The sequence below is a fragment of the Acinonyx jubatus genome, chromosome B3 (assembly GCF_027475565.1).
Source record: "Acinonyx jubatus isolate Ajub_Pintada_27869175 chromosome B3, VMU_Ajub_asm_v1.0, whole genome shotgun sequence".
Classification (NCBI taxonomy): domain Eukaryota; kingdom Metazoa; phylum Chordata; class Mammalia; order Carnivora; family Felidae; genus Acinonyx; species Acinonyx jubatus.
Window position 1 is genome coordinate 63,183,774 of NC_069386.1, and position 18,143 is coordinate 63,201,916.

The 18,143-nt window shown below is 36.5% G+C and overlaps 1 protein-coding gene across 1 annotated transcript in view; it reads right to left on the reverse strand.

Moving 5' to 3' along the window:
* Window positions 1-1,207: 1,207 nt before the first annotated feature.
* The window catches only part of FAM98B (family with sequence similarity 98 member B), a 37,222-nt gene continuing 20,286 nt past the window's right edge, over window positions 1,208-18,143 (reverse strand). Inside the window, exons 7-8 of the mRNA XM_027066910.2 lie at window positions 5,556-5,723; window positions 1,208-3,265 (exon numbers count right to left, since the gene is read on the reverse strand). Coding sequence (XP_026922711.2) covers window positions 2,858-3,265; window positions 5,556-5,723 — 576 coding nt within the window. The 3' untranslated portion in view covers window positions 1,208-2,857. The remainder of the gene's footprint in view (window positions 3,266-5,555; window positions 5,724-18,143) is intronic.

Consider the following 18,143-nt stretch of genomic DNA (forward strand, 5'->3'; position numbering starts at 1 on the left):
CTCTTCCATCCCCAGTTCCCATCCCAAATTTCTCCACCCTGTGCTCCTTATGAGGAGTTCTCATTGCTCAGAACATTCTCTGGTCACAAATCTTTTTTGGGTTACCTACCTTCTTTTGGCACAAAGGTAATTAAGTGTACTTGGTTTAAAATGTGTTTTTCTGCTTAGAGAGGCAAGGTTTCCCTGATCTACAGAACATAAGGGAATAGGTTCAAAAAAAATACCTAATCCCTTCTTTCGCTGAGAGCTCACGTCTACAATGGATGGGAACACAAATTCTTTATATAGTCCAGATAAGAGATTATTTTTTTTTAATATTTATTTTTTAGAGAGAGAAAGAGACAGAGTGTGAGCAGGGGAGGGGCAGAGAGGGAGGGAGACACAGAATCCGAATCAGGCTCCAGCCTTTGAGCGGTGAGCACAGAGCCCGACACAGGGCTCAAACCCACAAACCATGAGATCATGATCTGAGCAGAAGTTGGATGCTTAACTGACTGAGCTACCCAGGTGTTTCCCCACCCACCCACCCCCCCCCCCACCTTTTCTTTAATGTTTAAGAGATTAGTTACTTCTTTAATGCAGAGTCTCTCAGTAAGGTCTTATCTACATGGGCTATTTGATACCAGAGGCTAGACTAAGGTAGGGGGTGGGAGGGGAGAATAAATGAGATAATAGGAAAAATGAAATTAGAAGAGTAGGCACATCAAAAGGTATTAGATTGCAGAAAGCAGTCATGTACCATTCATCATACTCTATGCATTGCCCTCAATTTATAAAACATTTTTACATTATGGCTCTTCACATCAAAGCCCCAAATTGCCTATTGCTGGCCTAGATATTGCACAGGACACTCTTCTACAAATGAAATTTTTACTGAAAAAAGGTATCATGAAAATCCTACCTTCCAGGGGAGAGTAAGATATTAGGGTCTAGATCACCCTGGTTTTCACTCAAGTGACATTTATAGGAATGTATAAACACCAGTGGTCCCAGCTCCAATACAATTCCAGGAGCAAGTGATAAACTTGCGTAACACTTACAGTGAGTACAGTGGATAACCCAACAGCACCCCTATGAAAGTACACAGAGGTGTTACAGAAATGGATAAATTAATGTTTCTGCAATTATTTGCCATAAACCTCTAGCGATAAAAGAAGTTAAAGTAGTTGAAAACCCGTTCTGTATCAGCAACTATAGTCCAGTAGTCTTTGATTATATATTTTTAAAAATTATTTATTTTTCAGAGTTCATAGCTATTGAAAAAAGTTTCTTCTTAATTATGGAAAGCCTTTTTTTCCAACTATCACAAATGAAATTAAGTATATTCATTAAATATAAACACATTTTAAAAATCTATTTTACAAATAACCTAAAGTTTATGTTTTCCTATCCTGAACAAATTTCTTTGAAGAGTTAGCTTGAAAAATACATGGCAAAGACTGCAGTATATTTACCCTTAAAGTTTTAACATTATTTTAGATTTCACTACAGGGTTTACTGGAAGCAAAACAACAACGAAACTGCCAAATGCCAAATACCATGTGTCCACTGGTACTCCAGTTGAGTTTGTTAGATCAGAGGAAGTTGTTATGCACAGGTGTTAACCAGGCGCCCACACCAGGACATTTTATAGTGGGCATGAAAAAACGTGTGTGACTATCTTATCTAGCTCTCTTTACTAAAAGAATAATGCAGTACTGAGCCCACTTCTTAAACCATTTACAACAGCCCTCAACAAATCGCACTATACTTAGGTCTTTATGAAACAGTTTGAGAAGAGATCAAGTGTCACAATCCCCATCTGACAGATGAGGACAAATCAGTCCTTGAGAGCTGTGGTCGGTTCACCTCACAGCGCCCCTGGGCTAGTGCCATGATTCAAATTCACAACTCCTCATCTCCAAACCTTTACCTGTTCCAACCACCAGACCACATGTAACCATTCACTAAGCCGGTTTCCCAAATCTAGCTGTGAATCAGAATTTCTAAGGGATGCCTTGAATCCTGCCTCTGATGGACTGAAACAGGAAATAACTGCCCTAATCCTGAGCAGTGCAGCTCAGCCTGCCTTTTAATATTCAAACACCTAAAGCGATGGCATAAGTGATGAAGAGACCAATTTATACGAGTGTTTTCTACATCGTAATGTAAAATTACTTGTCTTAATCCCTTCAGAATAAATTCTGACTTCAGTCTTTAACTTTGCTTTGTCAAAGAAAATCACAGGTTTCAAATCCACTTGGAAAATAAATCAAATATGCATTGCAAAAAGTAGATGTGAGCTTCAATTAATGGAACTTTAACAGAAGCCTGGCGAGAAACTGTTTCCTAAACAAGAGCAAACAGGTAATGACAACTACCTATTGAACACAACAATCAGTTAAGTCCCTTTCCCTATTTCATAAAGAATAATTAACAAATACAAACACAGCCACAGGAATACAGATGAGGCAATAGTCTATATTCCTTTGCATTACAAGTGGGGTAATTTATGTGTTTCAAACCTGAATAAAATACGGGTAACAATCTAAATTCAATCATGACAATAAAATACTTTCCATTTTCCAAGTTTGATGGTAATAAATATTTACATTTTTAAAAATAATTTTTGTTCATTTTTTGTTTTTTAAAAAGACATGCTCAAGGGTACACAGAATATGGAAAAATCATCACTTTGTCTAAGAGATCAAATGGTAGTATAAAAACAATGCTCTTACATATTAACCCAATTTAAGAATGATAACAAGGAAGCTAACATGGTGTTTACTTGAAAGCTGACATTCAAGTATGTTACTTAGAACACTACACCTAATGTCCCTACCAAGAAGTAAGCACTGCTATCTAATTTTGGTGGTTTTTAATACCTTCTATATCCACCACCACCTCCCCCATACGGATCTCCATAACCTCGTCCCCCATAGCCCCCTCCTCTTCCACCATAGCCTCCTCCTCTTCCACCATAATCTCCCCTCCCGCCATAATCTCCCCTGCCTTGGAAACCTCCTCCTCTACCGCCCCCTCCCCCACTTCCACCCCACCCTCCTCCGCCACCTCCTCCTCCTCCCCCACCCCCTCCCCAACCTCCTCCACCTCCCCAGCCACCTCTTCCACCCCCACCACCTCCTCGACCACCCCCACCACCCCCACCACCCCAACCACCCCTTCCGCCGCCTTCTTGTCTCTTTTGCCAAGGGGGCATTTCGGGGGGCGGCGGTTCAATTTCATTTGGCCTTCCTCCTCTGTCAGGCACCCTTCCCATCAGCACCTGTGTGAAGAAACATGGTCTTTCAGTTTCTAATATTTTTGAAGTTACAATTTAGATAAAGGATTTAAGTGGTACTGAACTTACTCTTCTCATAAAGAAACAGAAGCCAAACATTTAAGGACATGGAAGTATCAGACATGCAGTACAGATTAATATTGAAAATATAAATGTGGTATGTGAAAAATTCCTCACAACATGGTATTATTTTTAAATAATCTGGGGAATATTTCAGAAACTTAAGAGCTTTGTTAATTTCTCCTTATTTAAATTTGCTTACCAAAAAAAAAAAAATTTTTTTTTTTTTTTTTGAGAGTGAGCCCATGCATGTGCATGCATGAGCAGGGGAGGGGCAGAGGGAGAGGGAGAGAGAATCTTAAGCAGACTCCCTGCCCAGTGTGGAGCCTGATGTGGGGCTCAATCTCACAAGCATGAGATCATAACCTGAGCTGAAATCAGGAGTCAGACACTTAACTGACTGAGCTACCCAGGCACCCCTGTTTACCAAATTCTGTAACAAATGTAGTACCCACACTAAAATATTTTAAGCAGAACACTTTCAATATACGTAAACTATTCACCCTATATTAATTAACTTCCTATCTATACAACAACTCTGGACTTTCCACTGCCATTCATTTGGTCATGGGTTATCCAATAAAAGACTATATTCTAAGCACATTTTAACAAAGTATGAAGTATATATGGTGACATGTGGGTTTAATGAGACGTCAGAAAGGAATATAATGATTATTATCCAAGGTATTATTCCATAGATAAAAGGATTCTCAATGAACTATTCCCTTCTTTGAAACTTAACCTCACAAACTTTCAATGATGATACTAGTTACTATATTATTATACAGAAAATAAAGACTTAACTAGGCTTTCTTAACCATGCTTGATAATACTTTGAAGGATAAGTCAGGGAAGAGTTTGGTTTAAGTCCCCAGCCTTCTGTATAAAGGAGCTACTTGATATGCCCATAAAGAAAAACAGACAGTGGTGAGGAAGGAAGCTAGGAAACTAGCTTCATGCTAGTTTCTTTCAGGAAAGAAGGTAAAACAGTAAATGCCTCAACCAAAATGACCTATAAATCAACTGGGTTCTACTTCCATTGATCCTCTAATCAAAACCATGTTTTAGTAATTTATGTCATAAACAAAAAACAAAAAGCACAACACCCTTACTATGGGCCAAAGTTTGAAGAATGCAAACACTCTTTTAAAGTCACCAATAATGTCCCAATCATCAATGAAAAAGAGCTTTTCTTGGTTGTTATTCTCATTGGTCTCACCATCAAACATGCTACGTGGATGGCTATATGGGGACAGTGTTGCAAGAACTGGTAAGACTGCCTTCAAATAATTAGACTACAAACTTGGAAAAGAGATGGACAATGTCACTTAAGAAGTAGAACTCGTAATCTGGCAAGACTAGATCATCCCCTGATAGAAGATACTAAGTAACATATTTAAAGACAATACTTTCAGAAGCTAGAGGAGACTGATCTAAAATGGAAGAGAGAGGAACAAACACTGGTGACTAACTTAGCAATAACTAACTTTACATACAAACCATACCTCTAGCAAGACATCCTGTATAGAGAATACTTTTTTCACTATACCGAGTGAGGAGCAATGTTTTAAAATTGCCCAAATCCCTTCTGGTTTTTTGCTCTTTTGTAATAAACTCTGCCATACATGCCACTCAAACTGACAAATCTAGATTAGTTTATCACTATTGCTGCTATTGTAAAGTAAAAGATTCGGTCTCTTTGAGCTTGTTTAAAAGCAGTGTTGGAGAAATGGATCTATACTCTGAATCAGAAAATGGAACCTCCAAAACACTCAGTAACTTGCCCTGGGTGATTTCTCTCTGCAAATGATACAGCTAGGATGTGAATCCTGATCTGTATGACTCTCAAGCAAGTACTCTTCCTTCCTTCCCAAGTATATAAGGAATCTGTTAGTACTTAAATACTACACATTTTTACTGACAAAAAAAAAAAAAAAAAATGACATTCTTAGAAGGCAAATTAATTCTTGCTAAAGCTATTGACAAAAACAATTCTTCGTTCTTCCAATTCAAATAAAACTGTGGCTTAATTTATGAATACAGAAATTCAAATGAACATGCACACACAAAACATAACTAAGCCTAGATGAACTGAAATGCTTTCACCACTCTCTTTTCTAGGAGTTTACCACAAAAAAATGGATTAAAATCTGTAAAAACATCAAATGAGGATATTATAAATTCATTCTCCATTGCACTGAAAAGAAAACCCAACCTTATTAATGGCACATGCCGTCTTTTCTCGGCTGGAGCCGCTACTTGTTCTAATGATCTTGGATAGATCTTCACGAGCAGCAAGTAGATGTGCCAATGTAATCGTTGTCTTCGGTGATAGAGCATAACGCTTCGGCTGGTAAATTCTTGCTATGTCATCTGTTTTTACCTAAATAACCAAAGTTAGGGGGGAAAAGGAACCAAAGAACATTTCAGTGAAAGAACAATAAATCATAGTCTTCAGAAAGAAAAAAAAAAGAGATCATGCACAAGAAATGGAAAAGAGCACAATATTAAATAGCTCATCATTTGTATGCAGAATGAAAAAAACAGACCAACAGATCCCTAAAGAACACATAACTACCAATAACAAGTCATTAAAAAAGTAACACACAAAAAAAGATTCCATCCATAGCTAATAACAAAATAGCTAAAAATAACTTTAACCAAAAATCACTTATAGGACCTTTAAGAAGGAGACATTAAGTAAAGCTTATAAAAAAAAAAAGGAAAACTTGAATGAATAGAGAGAAATGCCAAGTTTCTGGATAGGGACAGTGAGTAATGTCATTTTCCCACCACATTAGCTTATAAATGTATCGTAATCCTACTGGAATGGTTTGTGATAGGATGGGGAGAAAAAAGGAATCTAAAGTTAATCCAGAAGCTATATATGTAAATACAACTAAAAGAATTTTGAAAGAGGGCTAAATATTAATATGTGATATATCATCATCAGTCTTAACAGCTAACATTCCTTGAGTAGTTATTAAATATGCCAGGATACCGTCCACTTAATAATCATTTCTAATTCTTAAAATACCTTTTAAAAAATGGTTGCTTTCATTATCCCCTTTTGCAGATGGAAAAAGAAATAAGACCGGGAAAGCTTAAACAGTTCCCCCAAAATACACAGAGTCCCAGCTGTGCCTGGGTCCAGCTGACCCTGCCTTACCCCAGGCACAGGTAGAGATAACAATACACTATCCTACCTCAGCCTAAATGGGACTTGGGGTAAAAATAGACCGATGAAACAAAATAGGCAAATGAGATTCAGAACCTCATAAATATATGAATGCAAGAAATGACAGAGGAGGCATCAAAGATCAGTGAGAAATGGGGGAAGGGGTAAAAAAAAAATCAGTGAGAAAGGAATGGATTAATTTTTAAATGGTGTTGGAATGAACTGTTGAACAACGGAACAGTAATAAGGCATACCATGTAACAAGAGAATTCCAAATACACTAAAGAGTTCAGTGTTTCAAGTTTTAATTTAATTGAAAAACTTACCTATATTATAAAGATTAAAATTTCTATACATCAAAAACATAAAACAAGTGGTGTAAATATATTCCACAAATAAATCAACTAGTTAACTTCCTTAATATATAAAAAGCTCAATCAAAAGGAAAACAGGAAGACCCAAAGGGGAAAAAGGACAAGACAAAAAGAGATTTCGAAACAAGAGGAAATTCAAATGACTAATAAGCTTATGGAAAAAAGTTGAACTTCACTAATAATGAAAATATACAACTTAAAACAATTTAGTCTTTTTTAACCATCAAGTTAGCAATCAAACTGTTAATATTCTAAATATTAAAGAAACTAAAGTCAGGACAAAATTTCATTTACTCTATTGGCCGGAGTTTAAATTCATAAAAACCTTCCAGAAAACAATTTGGCCATGTGAATCAAGAGCATCAAGAGTCATAAGCTTTGGGACACCTGGGTAGCACACTCGGTTAAGCATCCAACTCTTGATCTCAGCTCAGGTCATGACCTCACAGTTTGTGGGTTCAATCCCTGTGTCAGGCTCTGCACTCTCGCTCTCTCAAAAAAATAAACTTAAAAAAAAAAATTTTTTTTTTTTTTAAAGAGTCATAACTTTTGACACAGTAAACTTTCACTTAGGAATCCACCATAGGAATATACTTCGAAATTTACAAATAAAAATTACATATATTAATATTCCTAGCAATTAACACAGGAAAAAATGTATAAAATAAAAAAGTAAACTATGGCATCAATATATGATAAAATATAATGCAGCCATAAAAAGGATACTGAAAGGAAGTACTGTTATATTCAAAAACAACGGATGAATCTTGAAAGCATTATGCTAAGGAGCCAGACATAAAATGCCACATAGTGTATGATTCCACTTATAAGAACTGTCAGAATAGGTAAATCCAAAGAGACAGAAAGCAGATCATAGTGGCAGCTGCCAGAGAATGGGTACATGTTTCTTTTTAGGGTGATGGAAATGTTCTGGAACTAGACAGTAGTAATGGTTACAAAAATATAGTAAATAAACTAAAAGCCACTGAACTGTACGTACACTTTACGATGGTGAATCATATCTCAAAAAAAAGAAATAAATTAAAAATTAACTTAAAAAGAGTATTAAAACTTTTAGATACAGGACAATGATCACAATATGTTCAGTGAAAAAAGCAAACTATAAAATTATACTCACAGTCGTATCTCAATACTAACAAAATAACAGAGAAAAGAAATCAGATTATCCATACTAATATATATAATCCTTCTGAAGGGCAACTCTGCAGTATGCATCAAAAATATTAAAATCTACTTATACATATTATTTCATCAAAAAATCCCATTTTAGAAATGTATCATGGACATGAACAAATATTCAGCTCCAAGGATTTCATTAAGGGTCAAACAGATAAAATTAAAGAAAACCTCAATACCAACAGAGTATACCTAGATGATAAAATATCCTGCAGAGTTTAAATGCTGTAGAACAATATTTTATGAGTCATTCGACAATCTCAGACACATGAAATAGGGGGGAAATAATAATAATGTGTTAAATTTAACAAGAAAACCTGGAGTCCAATGCATGTATTCATACAATCAATTGAAAAGGATCAAATGAAAAGACAAGCTGACCCTAAGAAAAAGAATTTTTAAAAATCATCCAAACTAAGGAATAAAGAATAATAAACACAACCTCCTTTACCTAAAACATGATGAAAAAAAACCAAGATGAGAAGATAAATATCAAGTTACTTCCTACAGGCATATTTTCTCAAAGTCCCCAAGATGAAGGCTAGTAAACAGTCAACGTGTCCATGAGTCCATGCCACTCCAAATGTTCAAAGAAAACAACCTGTCAAAAGTTGTTTTTGAGCCTGCCAGCTGAGGTCATAATCTGTGCTAACAGCTCAGAGCCAGGAGCCTGCTTCAAATTCTGTGTCTCAGTCTCCCTCTGCCCCTCCCCTGCTCATGCTCTCTCTCTCAAAAATAAACATTAAAAAAAATTAAAAAAAAAAAAACAACTTGTTTTGGATTTCTGTGTAAACTTAAGGTCCATACTGAAAGTATCCTAAATTAGTATATTAAGATCCTTTCAGTGCACTACATTTCATAGTTTTCCTTATATTCTTAAATTCCTTTTCATCATTAAAATTCTATCAGGTTAAGCTGAAGACCCAATATATAAACAAACTATTAAATTTATAAAACTGGTACCTCCCATACAGTGATTGACACATATGAGGTGCTGAATAAATGTTTTTTGAAAGAAAATACATGAATGACAGCTCTACAACTCTGCCTTATAGCTATTCTATGATTCCTATGCTCAAATGTTTCTCAGAGGACAGTTCAGATGGTGGCACGGGAGGATCCTGAACTCACTACCACCACTGGTCAAAACAAATATGAAACTACATATAGATTAATTCCCTCAAAAAAAAGTCCTGAAAACTGAATGAACAGAGCCTCCACAAGGAGGGACTAAGAGGAATCAAAGTGGCAGAGACCTCCTCCCCCCGCCCAGAGGGGGGAAAAAACCCACACCACAACACAGCAATCCACAGACAGGAAAGAATTTCAAAAACATGGAACTTCTTCCTGAGGAGTGAAGGGTTGGAGGTCCACACAGGTACTCCAACCTTTAGATCCTGCACAAGAGAGAAGAGAGCCCCAAAGCCAGACTTTCAAAACAGAGATTACATCCAGGAAAACCACAGAGCTACAGGGAACAGAGAACCTGCTCTTAGAGGGCTCATGCTGCTCAGACAGGCAGGCAATTGCTAAGACACACTCTAGAGACGGAAAACACCGTCAGGGGCCCTTTTGAAGATCACATTCTACTTTGCTAGTGCTGATGCTAGCAGGTGCCATCTTGGAACTCTCAATCTAACATGCTAATGCTGCTGGCACCCCACTGAAAGCCTCACCCACTGGCCGAGTCCTAGAATAGGGAGGTATACATAGCTCACACAGAAAATGCCTCTTGAGCATGTGGCTCTGGTGATGAGGAGGGAGTGCACTTCTGGGCCCCACAGGACATCTCCTATATAAAACCACTCCTTTAAGACCAGGAGAGGTAGCCAATTTGCTCAACACATAGAAACAGAGTCAGACAAAATGAGGAAACACAGAAATATATTCCAAATAAAAGAACAAAACAGAGGCGCCTGGGTGGCTCAGTCGGTTGAGTGCCCAACTTCAGCTCAGGCCATGATCTCACAGTTCATGGGTTCAAGTCCCGTGTCAGGCTCTGTGCTGACAGTTTGCTCAGAGCCTGGAGGCTGCTTCAGATACAGTGTCTCCTCTCTCTGCCCCTCCCTGACTCGTGCGCTGTCTCACTCTGTCTCTCAAAAATAAAGAAATGTAAAAAAAAAAAAAAAAAAAAAAACTTAAAAAAAAAGAACAAAACAAAGCCTCAACAAAAGCTCTTAATGAAACAGAAGTTATCTGAAACAGAGTTCAAAGTCAATGGGCATAAAGATGCTCATCAAACTCAGAAGAATGGATGAAGTGTAAGACAGTACTACTGTTCAAAAGTGTAAGACAGTATTAATCAGAGCTGAAACATGCAACAGATGAAACAAAAGAAACAGAGGGAATCAAAAAGCATATTAGATGATAAAGAAGAACAGAAAGTGACCTGGAAGATAAGGTACTGTAAATCACCACCATCAGAACAACAAAAAGAAAAAAGAATTTTTAAAAATGAGGATAGTTTAAGGGACCTCCAAGACATCAAATGTACTAATATTCACATTCTAGGGGTTCCAGAATGAGAAAAGTGGAAAAAACAGGCAAGAAAACTTATTTGAAAGAATAATGGCTGAATATTTCCCTAACCTGGGGAAGGAAACAGACATTCAGGTCCAGGAAGCAAAGAAAAACCCAAATAAAGAGATCCATACCATTGCACATTGATAATTAAAATATCAAAAGTTAAAGATAAAGAGAGAAACTTACAGACAAGAAGTGAAAAACAACTAGTTATATACAAGGAAACTCTCATAACGCTATCAGCTGATTTTTCAGCAAAAAGCTTGCAGACCAGAAGGGAGTGACATGATATATTCAATGTGCTGAAAGAAAAACTTACAACCAAGAATATGCTATCCAGCACAGTTATCATTCAGGATTGACAGGGAGGTAAGAGTTTCCCAGACAAGATAAAGTTAACAGAGTTCATCAACACTTGCCAGATCCCAAAAGAAACATTAAAAGGATTCTTTAAGTAGAAATAAAAGGCCATGACGAGAAATAAGGAAATATATGAAAGAAAAAAATCTCACTGGTAAAAGCAATTACATAATAAAGGTAGGGAGTGGATCAACCACTTATAATGTTAGTATGAAAGCTAGTATGAAAGCTAAAAGACAACAGTAGTAAAAACAACTATAACTACAATAATTAGTTAAGGGATATATAAAATAAAATGACACAACATATGATGCCAGAAGCATAAAACACTGGTGGCAAGGCAGAGTATGCATTCATTAACATATTCTAAGTGACCATCAACTTAAAATAGACCACTGTATATATACAGGTTATATGTGAAACTCATAGTAACCATAACCAAAAACCTTATTAATAGATACACAAAAAATAAAGCAAAGAGAAGCTAAACCTAACACTAAAGAAAGGCATCAAACTACAGGGAAAGAGAGCAAGGGAAGAAGACAGGGAAGAACTATAAAAATAACCAGAAAACAATTAACAAAATGGCAATTAAGTACATACCTATCAATAGTTACTTTAAATGTTAATGGAACAAATTCTCCAATCAAAAGGTACCTGGACGTTTTGAACAGATAAAAGAACAAGGACCATTTATATGCTGCCTACATGACACTCACTGTAGATCTAAAGATAAAAAAGGATGAAAGTGATGGAATAAAAAAAAGGTATTCCATTCAAATGGAAATGAAAACTGGATACCAATACTTTTATCAGACAAAAGAGACTTTAAAACAAACACCATAACAGAAGATAAACAGCGGTATTGCACAATGAAAAGGAGGTCAATCCAACAGAAGGATATAACATTTGTAAATATTTATGTACCCCAACAAGAAAGTACCTAGATATATAAAGCAAATATTAACAGACATAAAAGGAAAAGTTGAGAGCAACACAATAACAGTGGGGGACTTTAACTCCCCACTTACACCTATGGATAGATCATCCAGATAGAAAAATCAATAAGGAAACAATGGCCTTAAACAACACATTAGACCAAATGGACTTAATAAATATATACAAAACATTACATAAAAAAGCAGAACATACATTCTTTTCAAATGCACACAAAAAATTCCCCAGGACAGATGGCATGTTAGGCCACAGAAATCTCAATAAATTTAAGAAGACTGAAGTCCTAGAAGGCACCTTTTCCAACCACAACAGCACGAAACTAGAAATCAATTACAAGAAGAAAATCGGAGGTGTGCCTGGGTGGCTAAGTTGGTTAAGATCCAACTTGGGTTCAGGTCATGATCTCATGGTCTGTGGGTTCAAGCCCTGCATTCGGCTCTGTGCTGACAGCTCAGAGCCTGGAGCCTGCTTCTGATCTTGTGTCTCCCTCTCTCTCTCTGCCCCTCCCCTGCTTGTTCTCGCTCTCAAAAATAAATAAGCATTAAAAAAAAAAAAAAAAAAAAGAAAACCTGAAAAAACAAACATGTGGAATTAAACGTGTTAAAAAAAAAAAACAAAAAACAGTGAGTCAACAAAGAAATCAAAGAAAAAAATAAAAAAATACTGGGACAATGAAAATGGAAACACAATATTCCAAAATCCTTGGGATACAACAAAAGCAGTTCTAAGACAGAAGTTCACAGCAATAAAGGCTTACCTCAAAAAACAAGAGAAACCTCAAATATTCTACACCTAACGGAACTAGAAAAAGGAGAACAAAGCCCAAAGTTAACAGAGGAAGGAAATAATAAATATCAAAACAGAAATAAATGCACTAGAGATTAAAAAAAAAAAACCAAAAAACAGAAAACATCAATGGAACAAAGAGCTGGTTATTTGAAAAGATAAACAAAATTGATAAACCTTTTGCCAGACTCATCCAAAAAAAAACCTTTTGCCAGACTCATTCAGAAAATATCCCAAACAGAACTAAGAAATGAAAGAGAAATTACAATTGGTAGCACTGAGATACAAAGGACCCTAAGAGATGATTATTGAACAATTATATGCCAACAAATTGGACAACTCAGAAGAAATTAATAAATTCCTAGAAACATACAATCTTCCAAGACTGAGTCATGAAGAAAGAGAAAATCTGAATAGACTGATTATTAGCAATGAAGTTGAATCAGGAATCAAACAACTCCCAACAAAAAAAGTTCAGGATCAGACAGCTTCAAAGCTAAATTCTACCAAACATTCAAAGAGTTAATCATCATTCCCTTCTCAAATTATTCCATAAAACTGAAGAGGATGGAATGTTTCCATACTCATTTTACAAGGCCACCATAACCCTGAAACCAGACAAAGGCACTAACAAAAAAATTACAGGCCAATATCCCTGATAAACACAGATACAAAACTCCTCAACAAATGATTAGCAAAACGAATTCAACACTACATTAAAATGAATATACACCATAATCAAGTGGGATTTATTCTACAGACACAAGATGGTTTAACATCTGTAAATCAAACAAGATACATCACATTAACAAAATGAAGGATGAAAATCTTATGATTGGGCAGGAAGCCTGGGTGGCTCAGTTTGTTAAACATCTGACTTTTGATTTCAGCTCAGGTTATAACCTCACAGTTCTGAGATTGAGCCCGCATCAGGGTCCATGCCCAGCCTGGAACCTGCTTAAGATGCTCTCTCCCTCTCCCTCTGTCCTTCCCCTCTCACACATACACTCTCTCATACTCTTTCTAAAAAAAAAAAGAAAGAAAGAAAACATCATATGATCGATCATCTCAATAGATGCAGAAAAAAACATCTGACAAAATTCATCATCCATTAATGATAAAAACTCTCAACACAGTGGGTAACATACCTCAACAAAATAAAAGCCATAGAAGACCAAACCTTTGCAAACATCACACTCAACAGTGAAAAGCTGAAAAACTGCCCTCTAAGATGGAGGAAGTCCTAGCCAGGGCAATTAGGCAAGGAGGGGAAAAAAATGTGGCATTCAAACTGGAAAGCAGCAGCAAAACTGTCATTAAGTGTAGATGACCTGATATTGTATCCAGAAAATCCCAAAGACTCCACCAAAAAACTATTAAAACCGATCAATGAACTCAGTAAAGTTGTATGGTAATATAAAGAAATGTGTTGTTTGTATATATTAGTAACAACTATCTGAAAGAGTTATTAAGAAAACAAATCTATTTACAACTGCATAAAAAAACAAATCAAAACCCTAGGAATAAAGGCTTAGGAATAAAATTTACCAATGAGGGGAAAAACTTGTACAGTGAAAATTACAAGACACTGATGAAAGCAACTGAATACAAAAAAAATGGAAAGATGTACCATGCTCATGAATCAGAAGAATTAGTATTATTAAAATGTCCATACTACCCAAAGCAATCTACAGATTCAATGCAATCTCTATCAAAACCCCAACAGTATTTTTCACAGAACCAGAATACCACTACTATAAAATAGTACTAAAATTCCTACGTAACCAGAAAAGGCCCCAATTCGCAAAAGCAATTGTGAAAAAGAACAAAACTGTACATATCATGTTCCCTAATTTTAAACTGTACACAAACTATAATAATCAAAACAGTTTGGTAGTACAAAAACCAGACACACAGATCATCTTAACACAATAGGGAGTCCAGAAATAAATGCATGCTTTACGGTCAATTAATCTACAACAAAGAAGGCAAGAATATACAATGTGGAAAGGACAGTCTCTTCAATAAATGGAAAACTGGACAGCTACATGTACAAAAACGAACCTGGACTATCTTCTTACACCATACACAAAAATAAACTCAAAATGGATTAAACGCTTAAATTAAGACCTGAACCCATAAAATTCCTGAAAGAAAACAATTAGTAAACTATTTGGTATCAGTCTCGGCAGTATTTTTTCGATCTGTCTTCCCAGGCAAGGACTGCAAAAGCAAAAATAAACAAATGAGATGACACCAAAGAGGACACCTTCTTCATAGCAAAGAAATCAATAGAACTAAACAGCAACCTACTGAAGGTATGGCTGAAAGGATATTATCAATAAGGGTTTAACATCCAAAATATATAAAGGACTCATTCAACTCAGTATCCAAAAAAATCGTATTAAAAAGGCAGAGGACCGGGGCGCCTGGGTGGCACAGTCGGTTAAGCGTCCGACTTCAGCCAGGTCACGATCTCGCGGTCCGGGAGTTTGAGCCCCGCGTCAGGCTCTGGGCTGATGGCTCAGAGCCTGGAGCCTGTTTCCGATTCTGTGCCTCCCTCTCTCTCTGCCCCTCCCCCGTTCATGCTCTGTCTCTCTCTGTCCCCAAAATAAATAAACGTTGAAAAAAAAAAAAAAGGCAGAGGACCTACATAGACATTTCTTCAAAGAAGACCTACAGATGGTCAACAGGCACATGAAAAGATGTTCAGTATCACTCATCATCAGTGAAATACAAATCTAAACCACAATGAGATAACATCTCACACCTGTCAGAATGGCTATTATCAAAAAGACAAGAAATAAAAAATGTTGGCAACAATGTGGAGAAAAGGGAACCCTCGTGCACTGTTGGTGGAAACATAAATTGGTGCAGAAACTGTGGAAAACATTATGAAGGGTCCTCGAAAAATTAAAAATAGGAACTACCATATGATCCAGTAATACCACTTCTGGCTATTTACCCAAAGGAAAAAACCCACTAATTTGAAAAAATACACGCACCCCTATGTTCACTACAGCATTACTTATAATAACCAAGATAAGGAAGCGACCTATCGGGGGACACTGATAGATGAATGGATAAAAAAAGATGTGGAGAGATTGTGTGTATACACATATATATAAACAAATAATGGAATATTATTCAGACATAATAAAGAATGAAGTCTGGCCATTTGCAACAACATGAGTGGATCTAGAGGGTTTAATGCTAAGTGAAATAAGCCAGACAGAGAAAGGTAAATACCCTACGATTTTACTTATATGTGAAATCTAAAACGCAAAGCACACAGCTTTTCAATGTCTTGCTCTTAATATGATCAACCAAGAACCATCCTGCATTTGAGGAAAACCACCATAAGCAAGAGACTAAGAAAAACCAATAAAAAATTACGCTGGAGGAAACAGAGATAATTTAAGACCCTTTTTTTTTTTAATTTTTCATTTTTATTTAAGATGATAATACATCCATAAAACAAGAAAAAAATATGAAAAAAAGGAAAACTACAGAATCAAAAAGATTCCCTGGAAATTAAAAAATGATGGCAGAAACAAAAATTCGATACCAAATACAAAATAAAATTGAGGGCATTTCTAAGAAAACGTATCAAAAAAGGAAAACAGATAGAAAATGGGAGAAAAAATAAAGCAACTTAAGTGGATGTATACAGGATGTCCAAAATCTGACTAATAAGAATTTCAGAAAGAGAAAATAAAACAAAATGAAAGAGATTAATGAAGAAAAATATAAAAGATAAGAGTCTACACATTCAAAGGTCCATTTACTGTTTTAGCACAATGAATGGAAAACACCCATACGAACCCTTACTATGAAATTTCAGAACTCCAAAGCTAAAGAAAAAGCCCAAAAGTTTCCCAAGAAAAAATTTTAAAAGTTATCCAAAAGGACACAGAACTACATCAGGTTTCTCACCAGTAGCACGAAACACTAGAAAACAATGAATCAATGCCTTCAGTATTTTTAGGGAAAAATAGGTTCACCCTAGATTTTTATATTTACCCACACTACAATCAAATGTGACAAGAGAATAAATACATTTTCACAATGCAAGGATTCAGAAAAATCACCTCCTATAGTGGTAAGGAAGATGAGGTGTCTGGTAAATTAAAAAACAGCTCCCCTGAAGATGTCCACATCCTAATTCCTGGAATATGTTACCTGACAGCTGTAGATGTGATTAATTCAAAGATTTTCAGATACAAACATTATCCTGTACTATGTGAGTGGGCCCAGTATAATCACAAGTATACTTGTAAGAGAGACACAAAAGGTGATGTGACAATGGAAACAGAAAGACTGGAAGATCTTACACTACTAGTTTTGAAGATAAAAGGATGACATCACGAGCCGAGTCAAGGTATGCAGGTAGCATTAAGAAGCTAGAAAATACAAAGGAAAGAGATTCTCCCCTATAGTATCTGGAGGAATGCAACCTTGCTAATACCTTCATTTTAGGACTTCTGATCTCTAGAACTATAAGAATAAATGTTCATTATTTAAGCCACTAAGTGTATGCTAATTTCTTACAGCAGCCATAGTAAACCAATACAAAACACCACGTAGAAACAGAGACCACTTAAGACAGGCAAAGCACACCAACAATCAGCAGAACCCACACTATGAGACAACCATCTTGAATATTCCAGCCCAGTCCCGGCATCAGCTGAATGAAGCTGCATAAGTGCCCCAGCTGATACAACATGGGGTAGAACTGCCAGGTCAATACAAAAAAACATAATGATAACGATGACGATGATGATGATGGTATGGTATGTGAGAGTAAGAGGCACCAGATTTACCATCCCACCAAAAACAAAAGTGGACAACCCATGTGAACTAGTGATTTCCACACACTGGACATGAAGGAGCACAGAACAGTAATCCGTGAAACAGGGGACGCAAATGATGCAAGCCCTATTAACTGTCCCAGCTTACTGTCTGGAGAATTTCTAGACTATGATGCAGAGTGGGGCAGGGTACCCAGACGAAGCTTGAATACAGTTTAAAGGCATAAAATGGGAGTGATGGGAGACAGATCTCTAGAAAGCTATGTGATACATCCATTATTTGGGAATGCCCCCACCATCCAACCTCCTCTTAAACCAGAACACAGTCCAGAGCCTTACAACACCTTTCAGAAGACTTGTTCTGGCATCAGCACTACCTACACCTATTCCAATGGTCTCCTTTCTTGACTGGTTGTTTACTGTATCTATCTCACTGTCTCATATGACACCCCTTCTTTTATGCCTATCATTGCATAAATCACAACATGTAGTAGTTTAAAATCAATGTGACAACATTTGGAAAGAAATCAAGATACCTGCAAACAGGGATTTACAAAAGACTAGGATCATTATGTAAGAGCAGTAGTTGGCCCGGGCATGTGCTTCAGAGTAAGTGG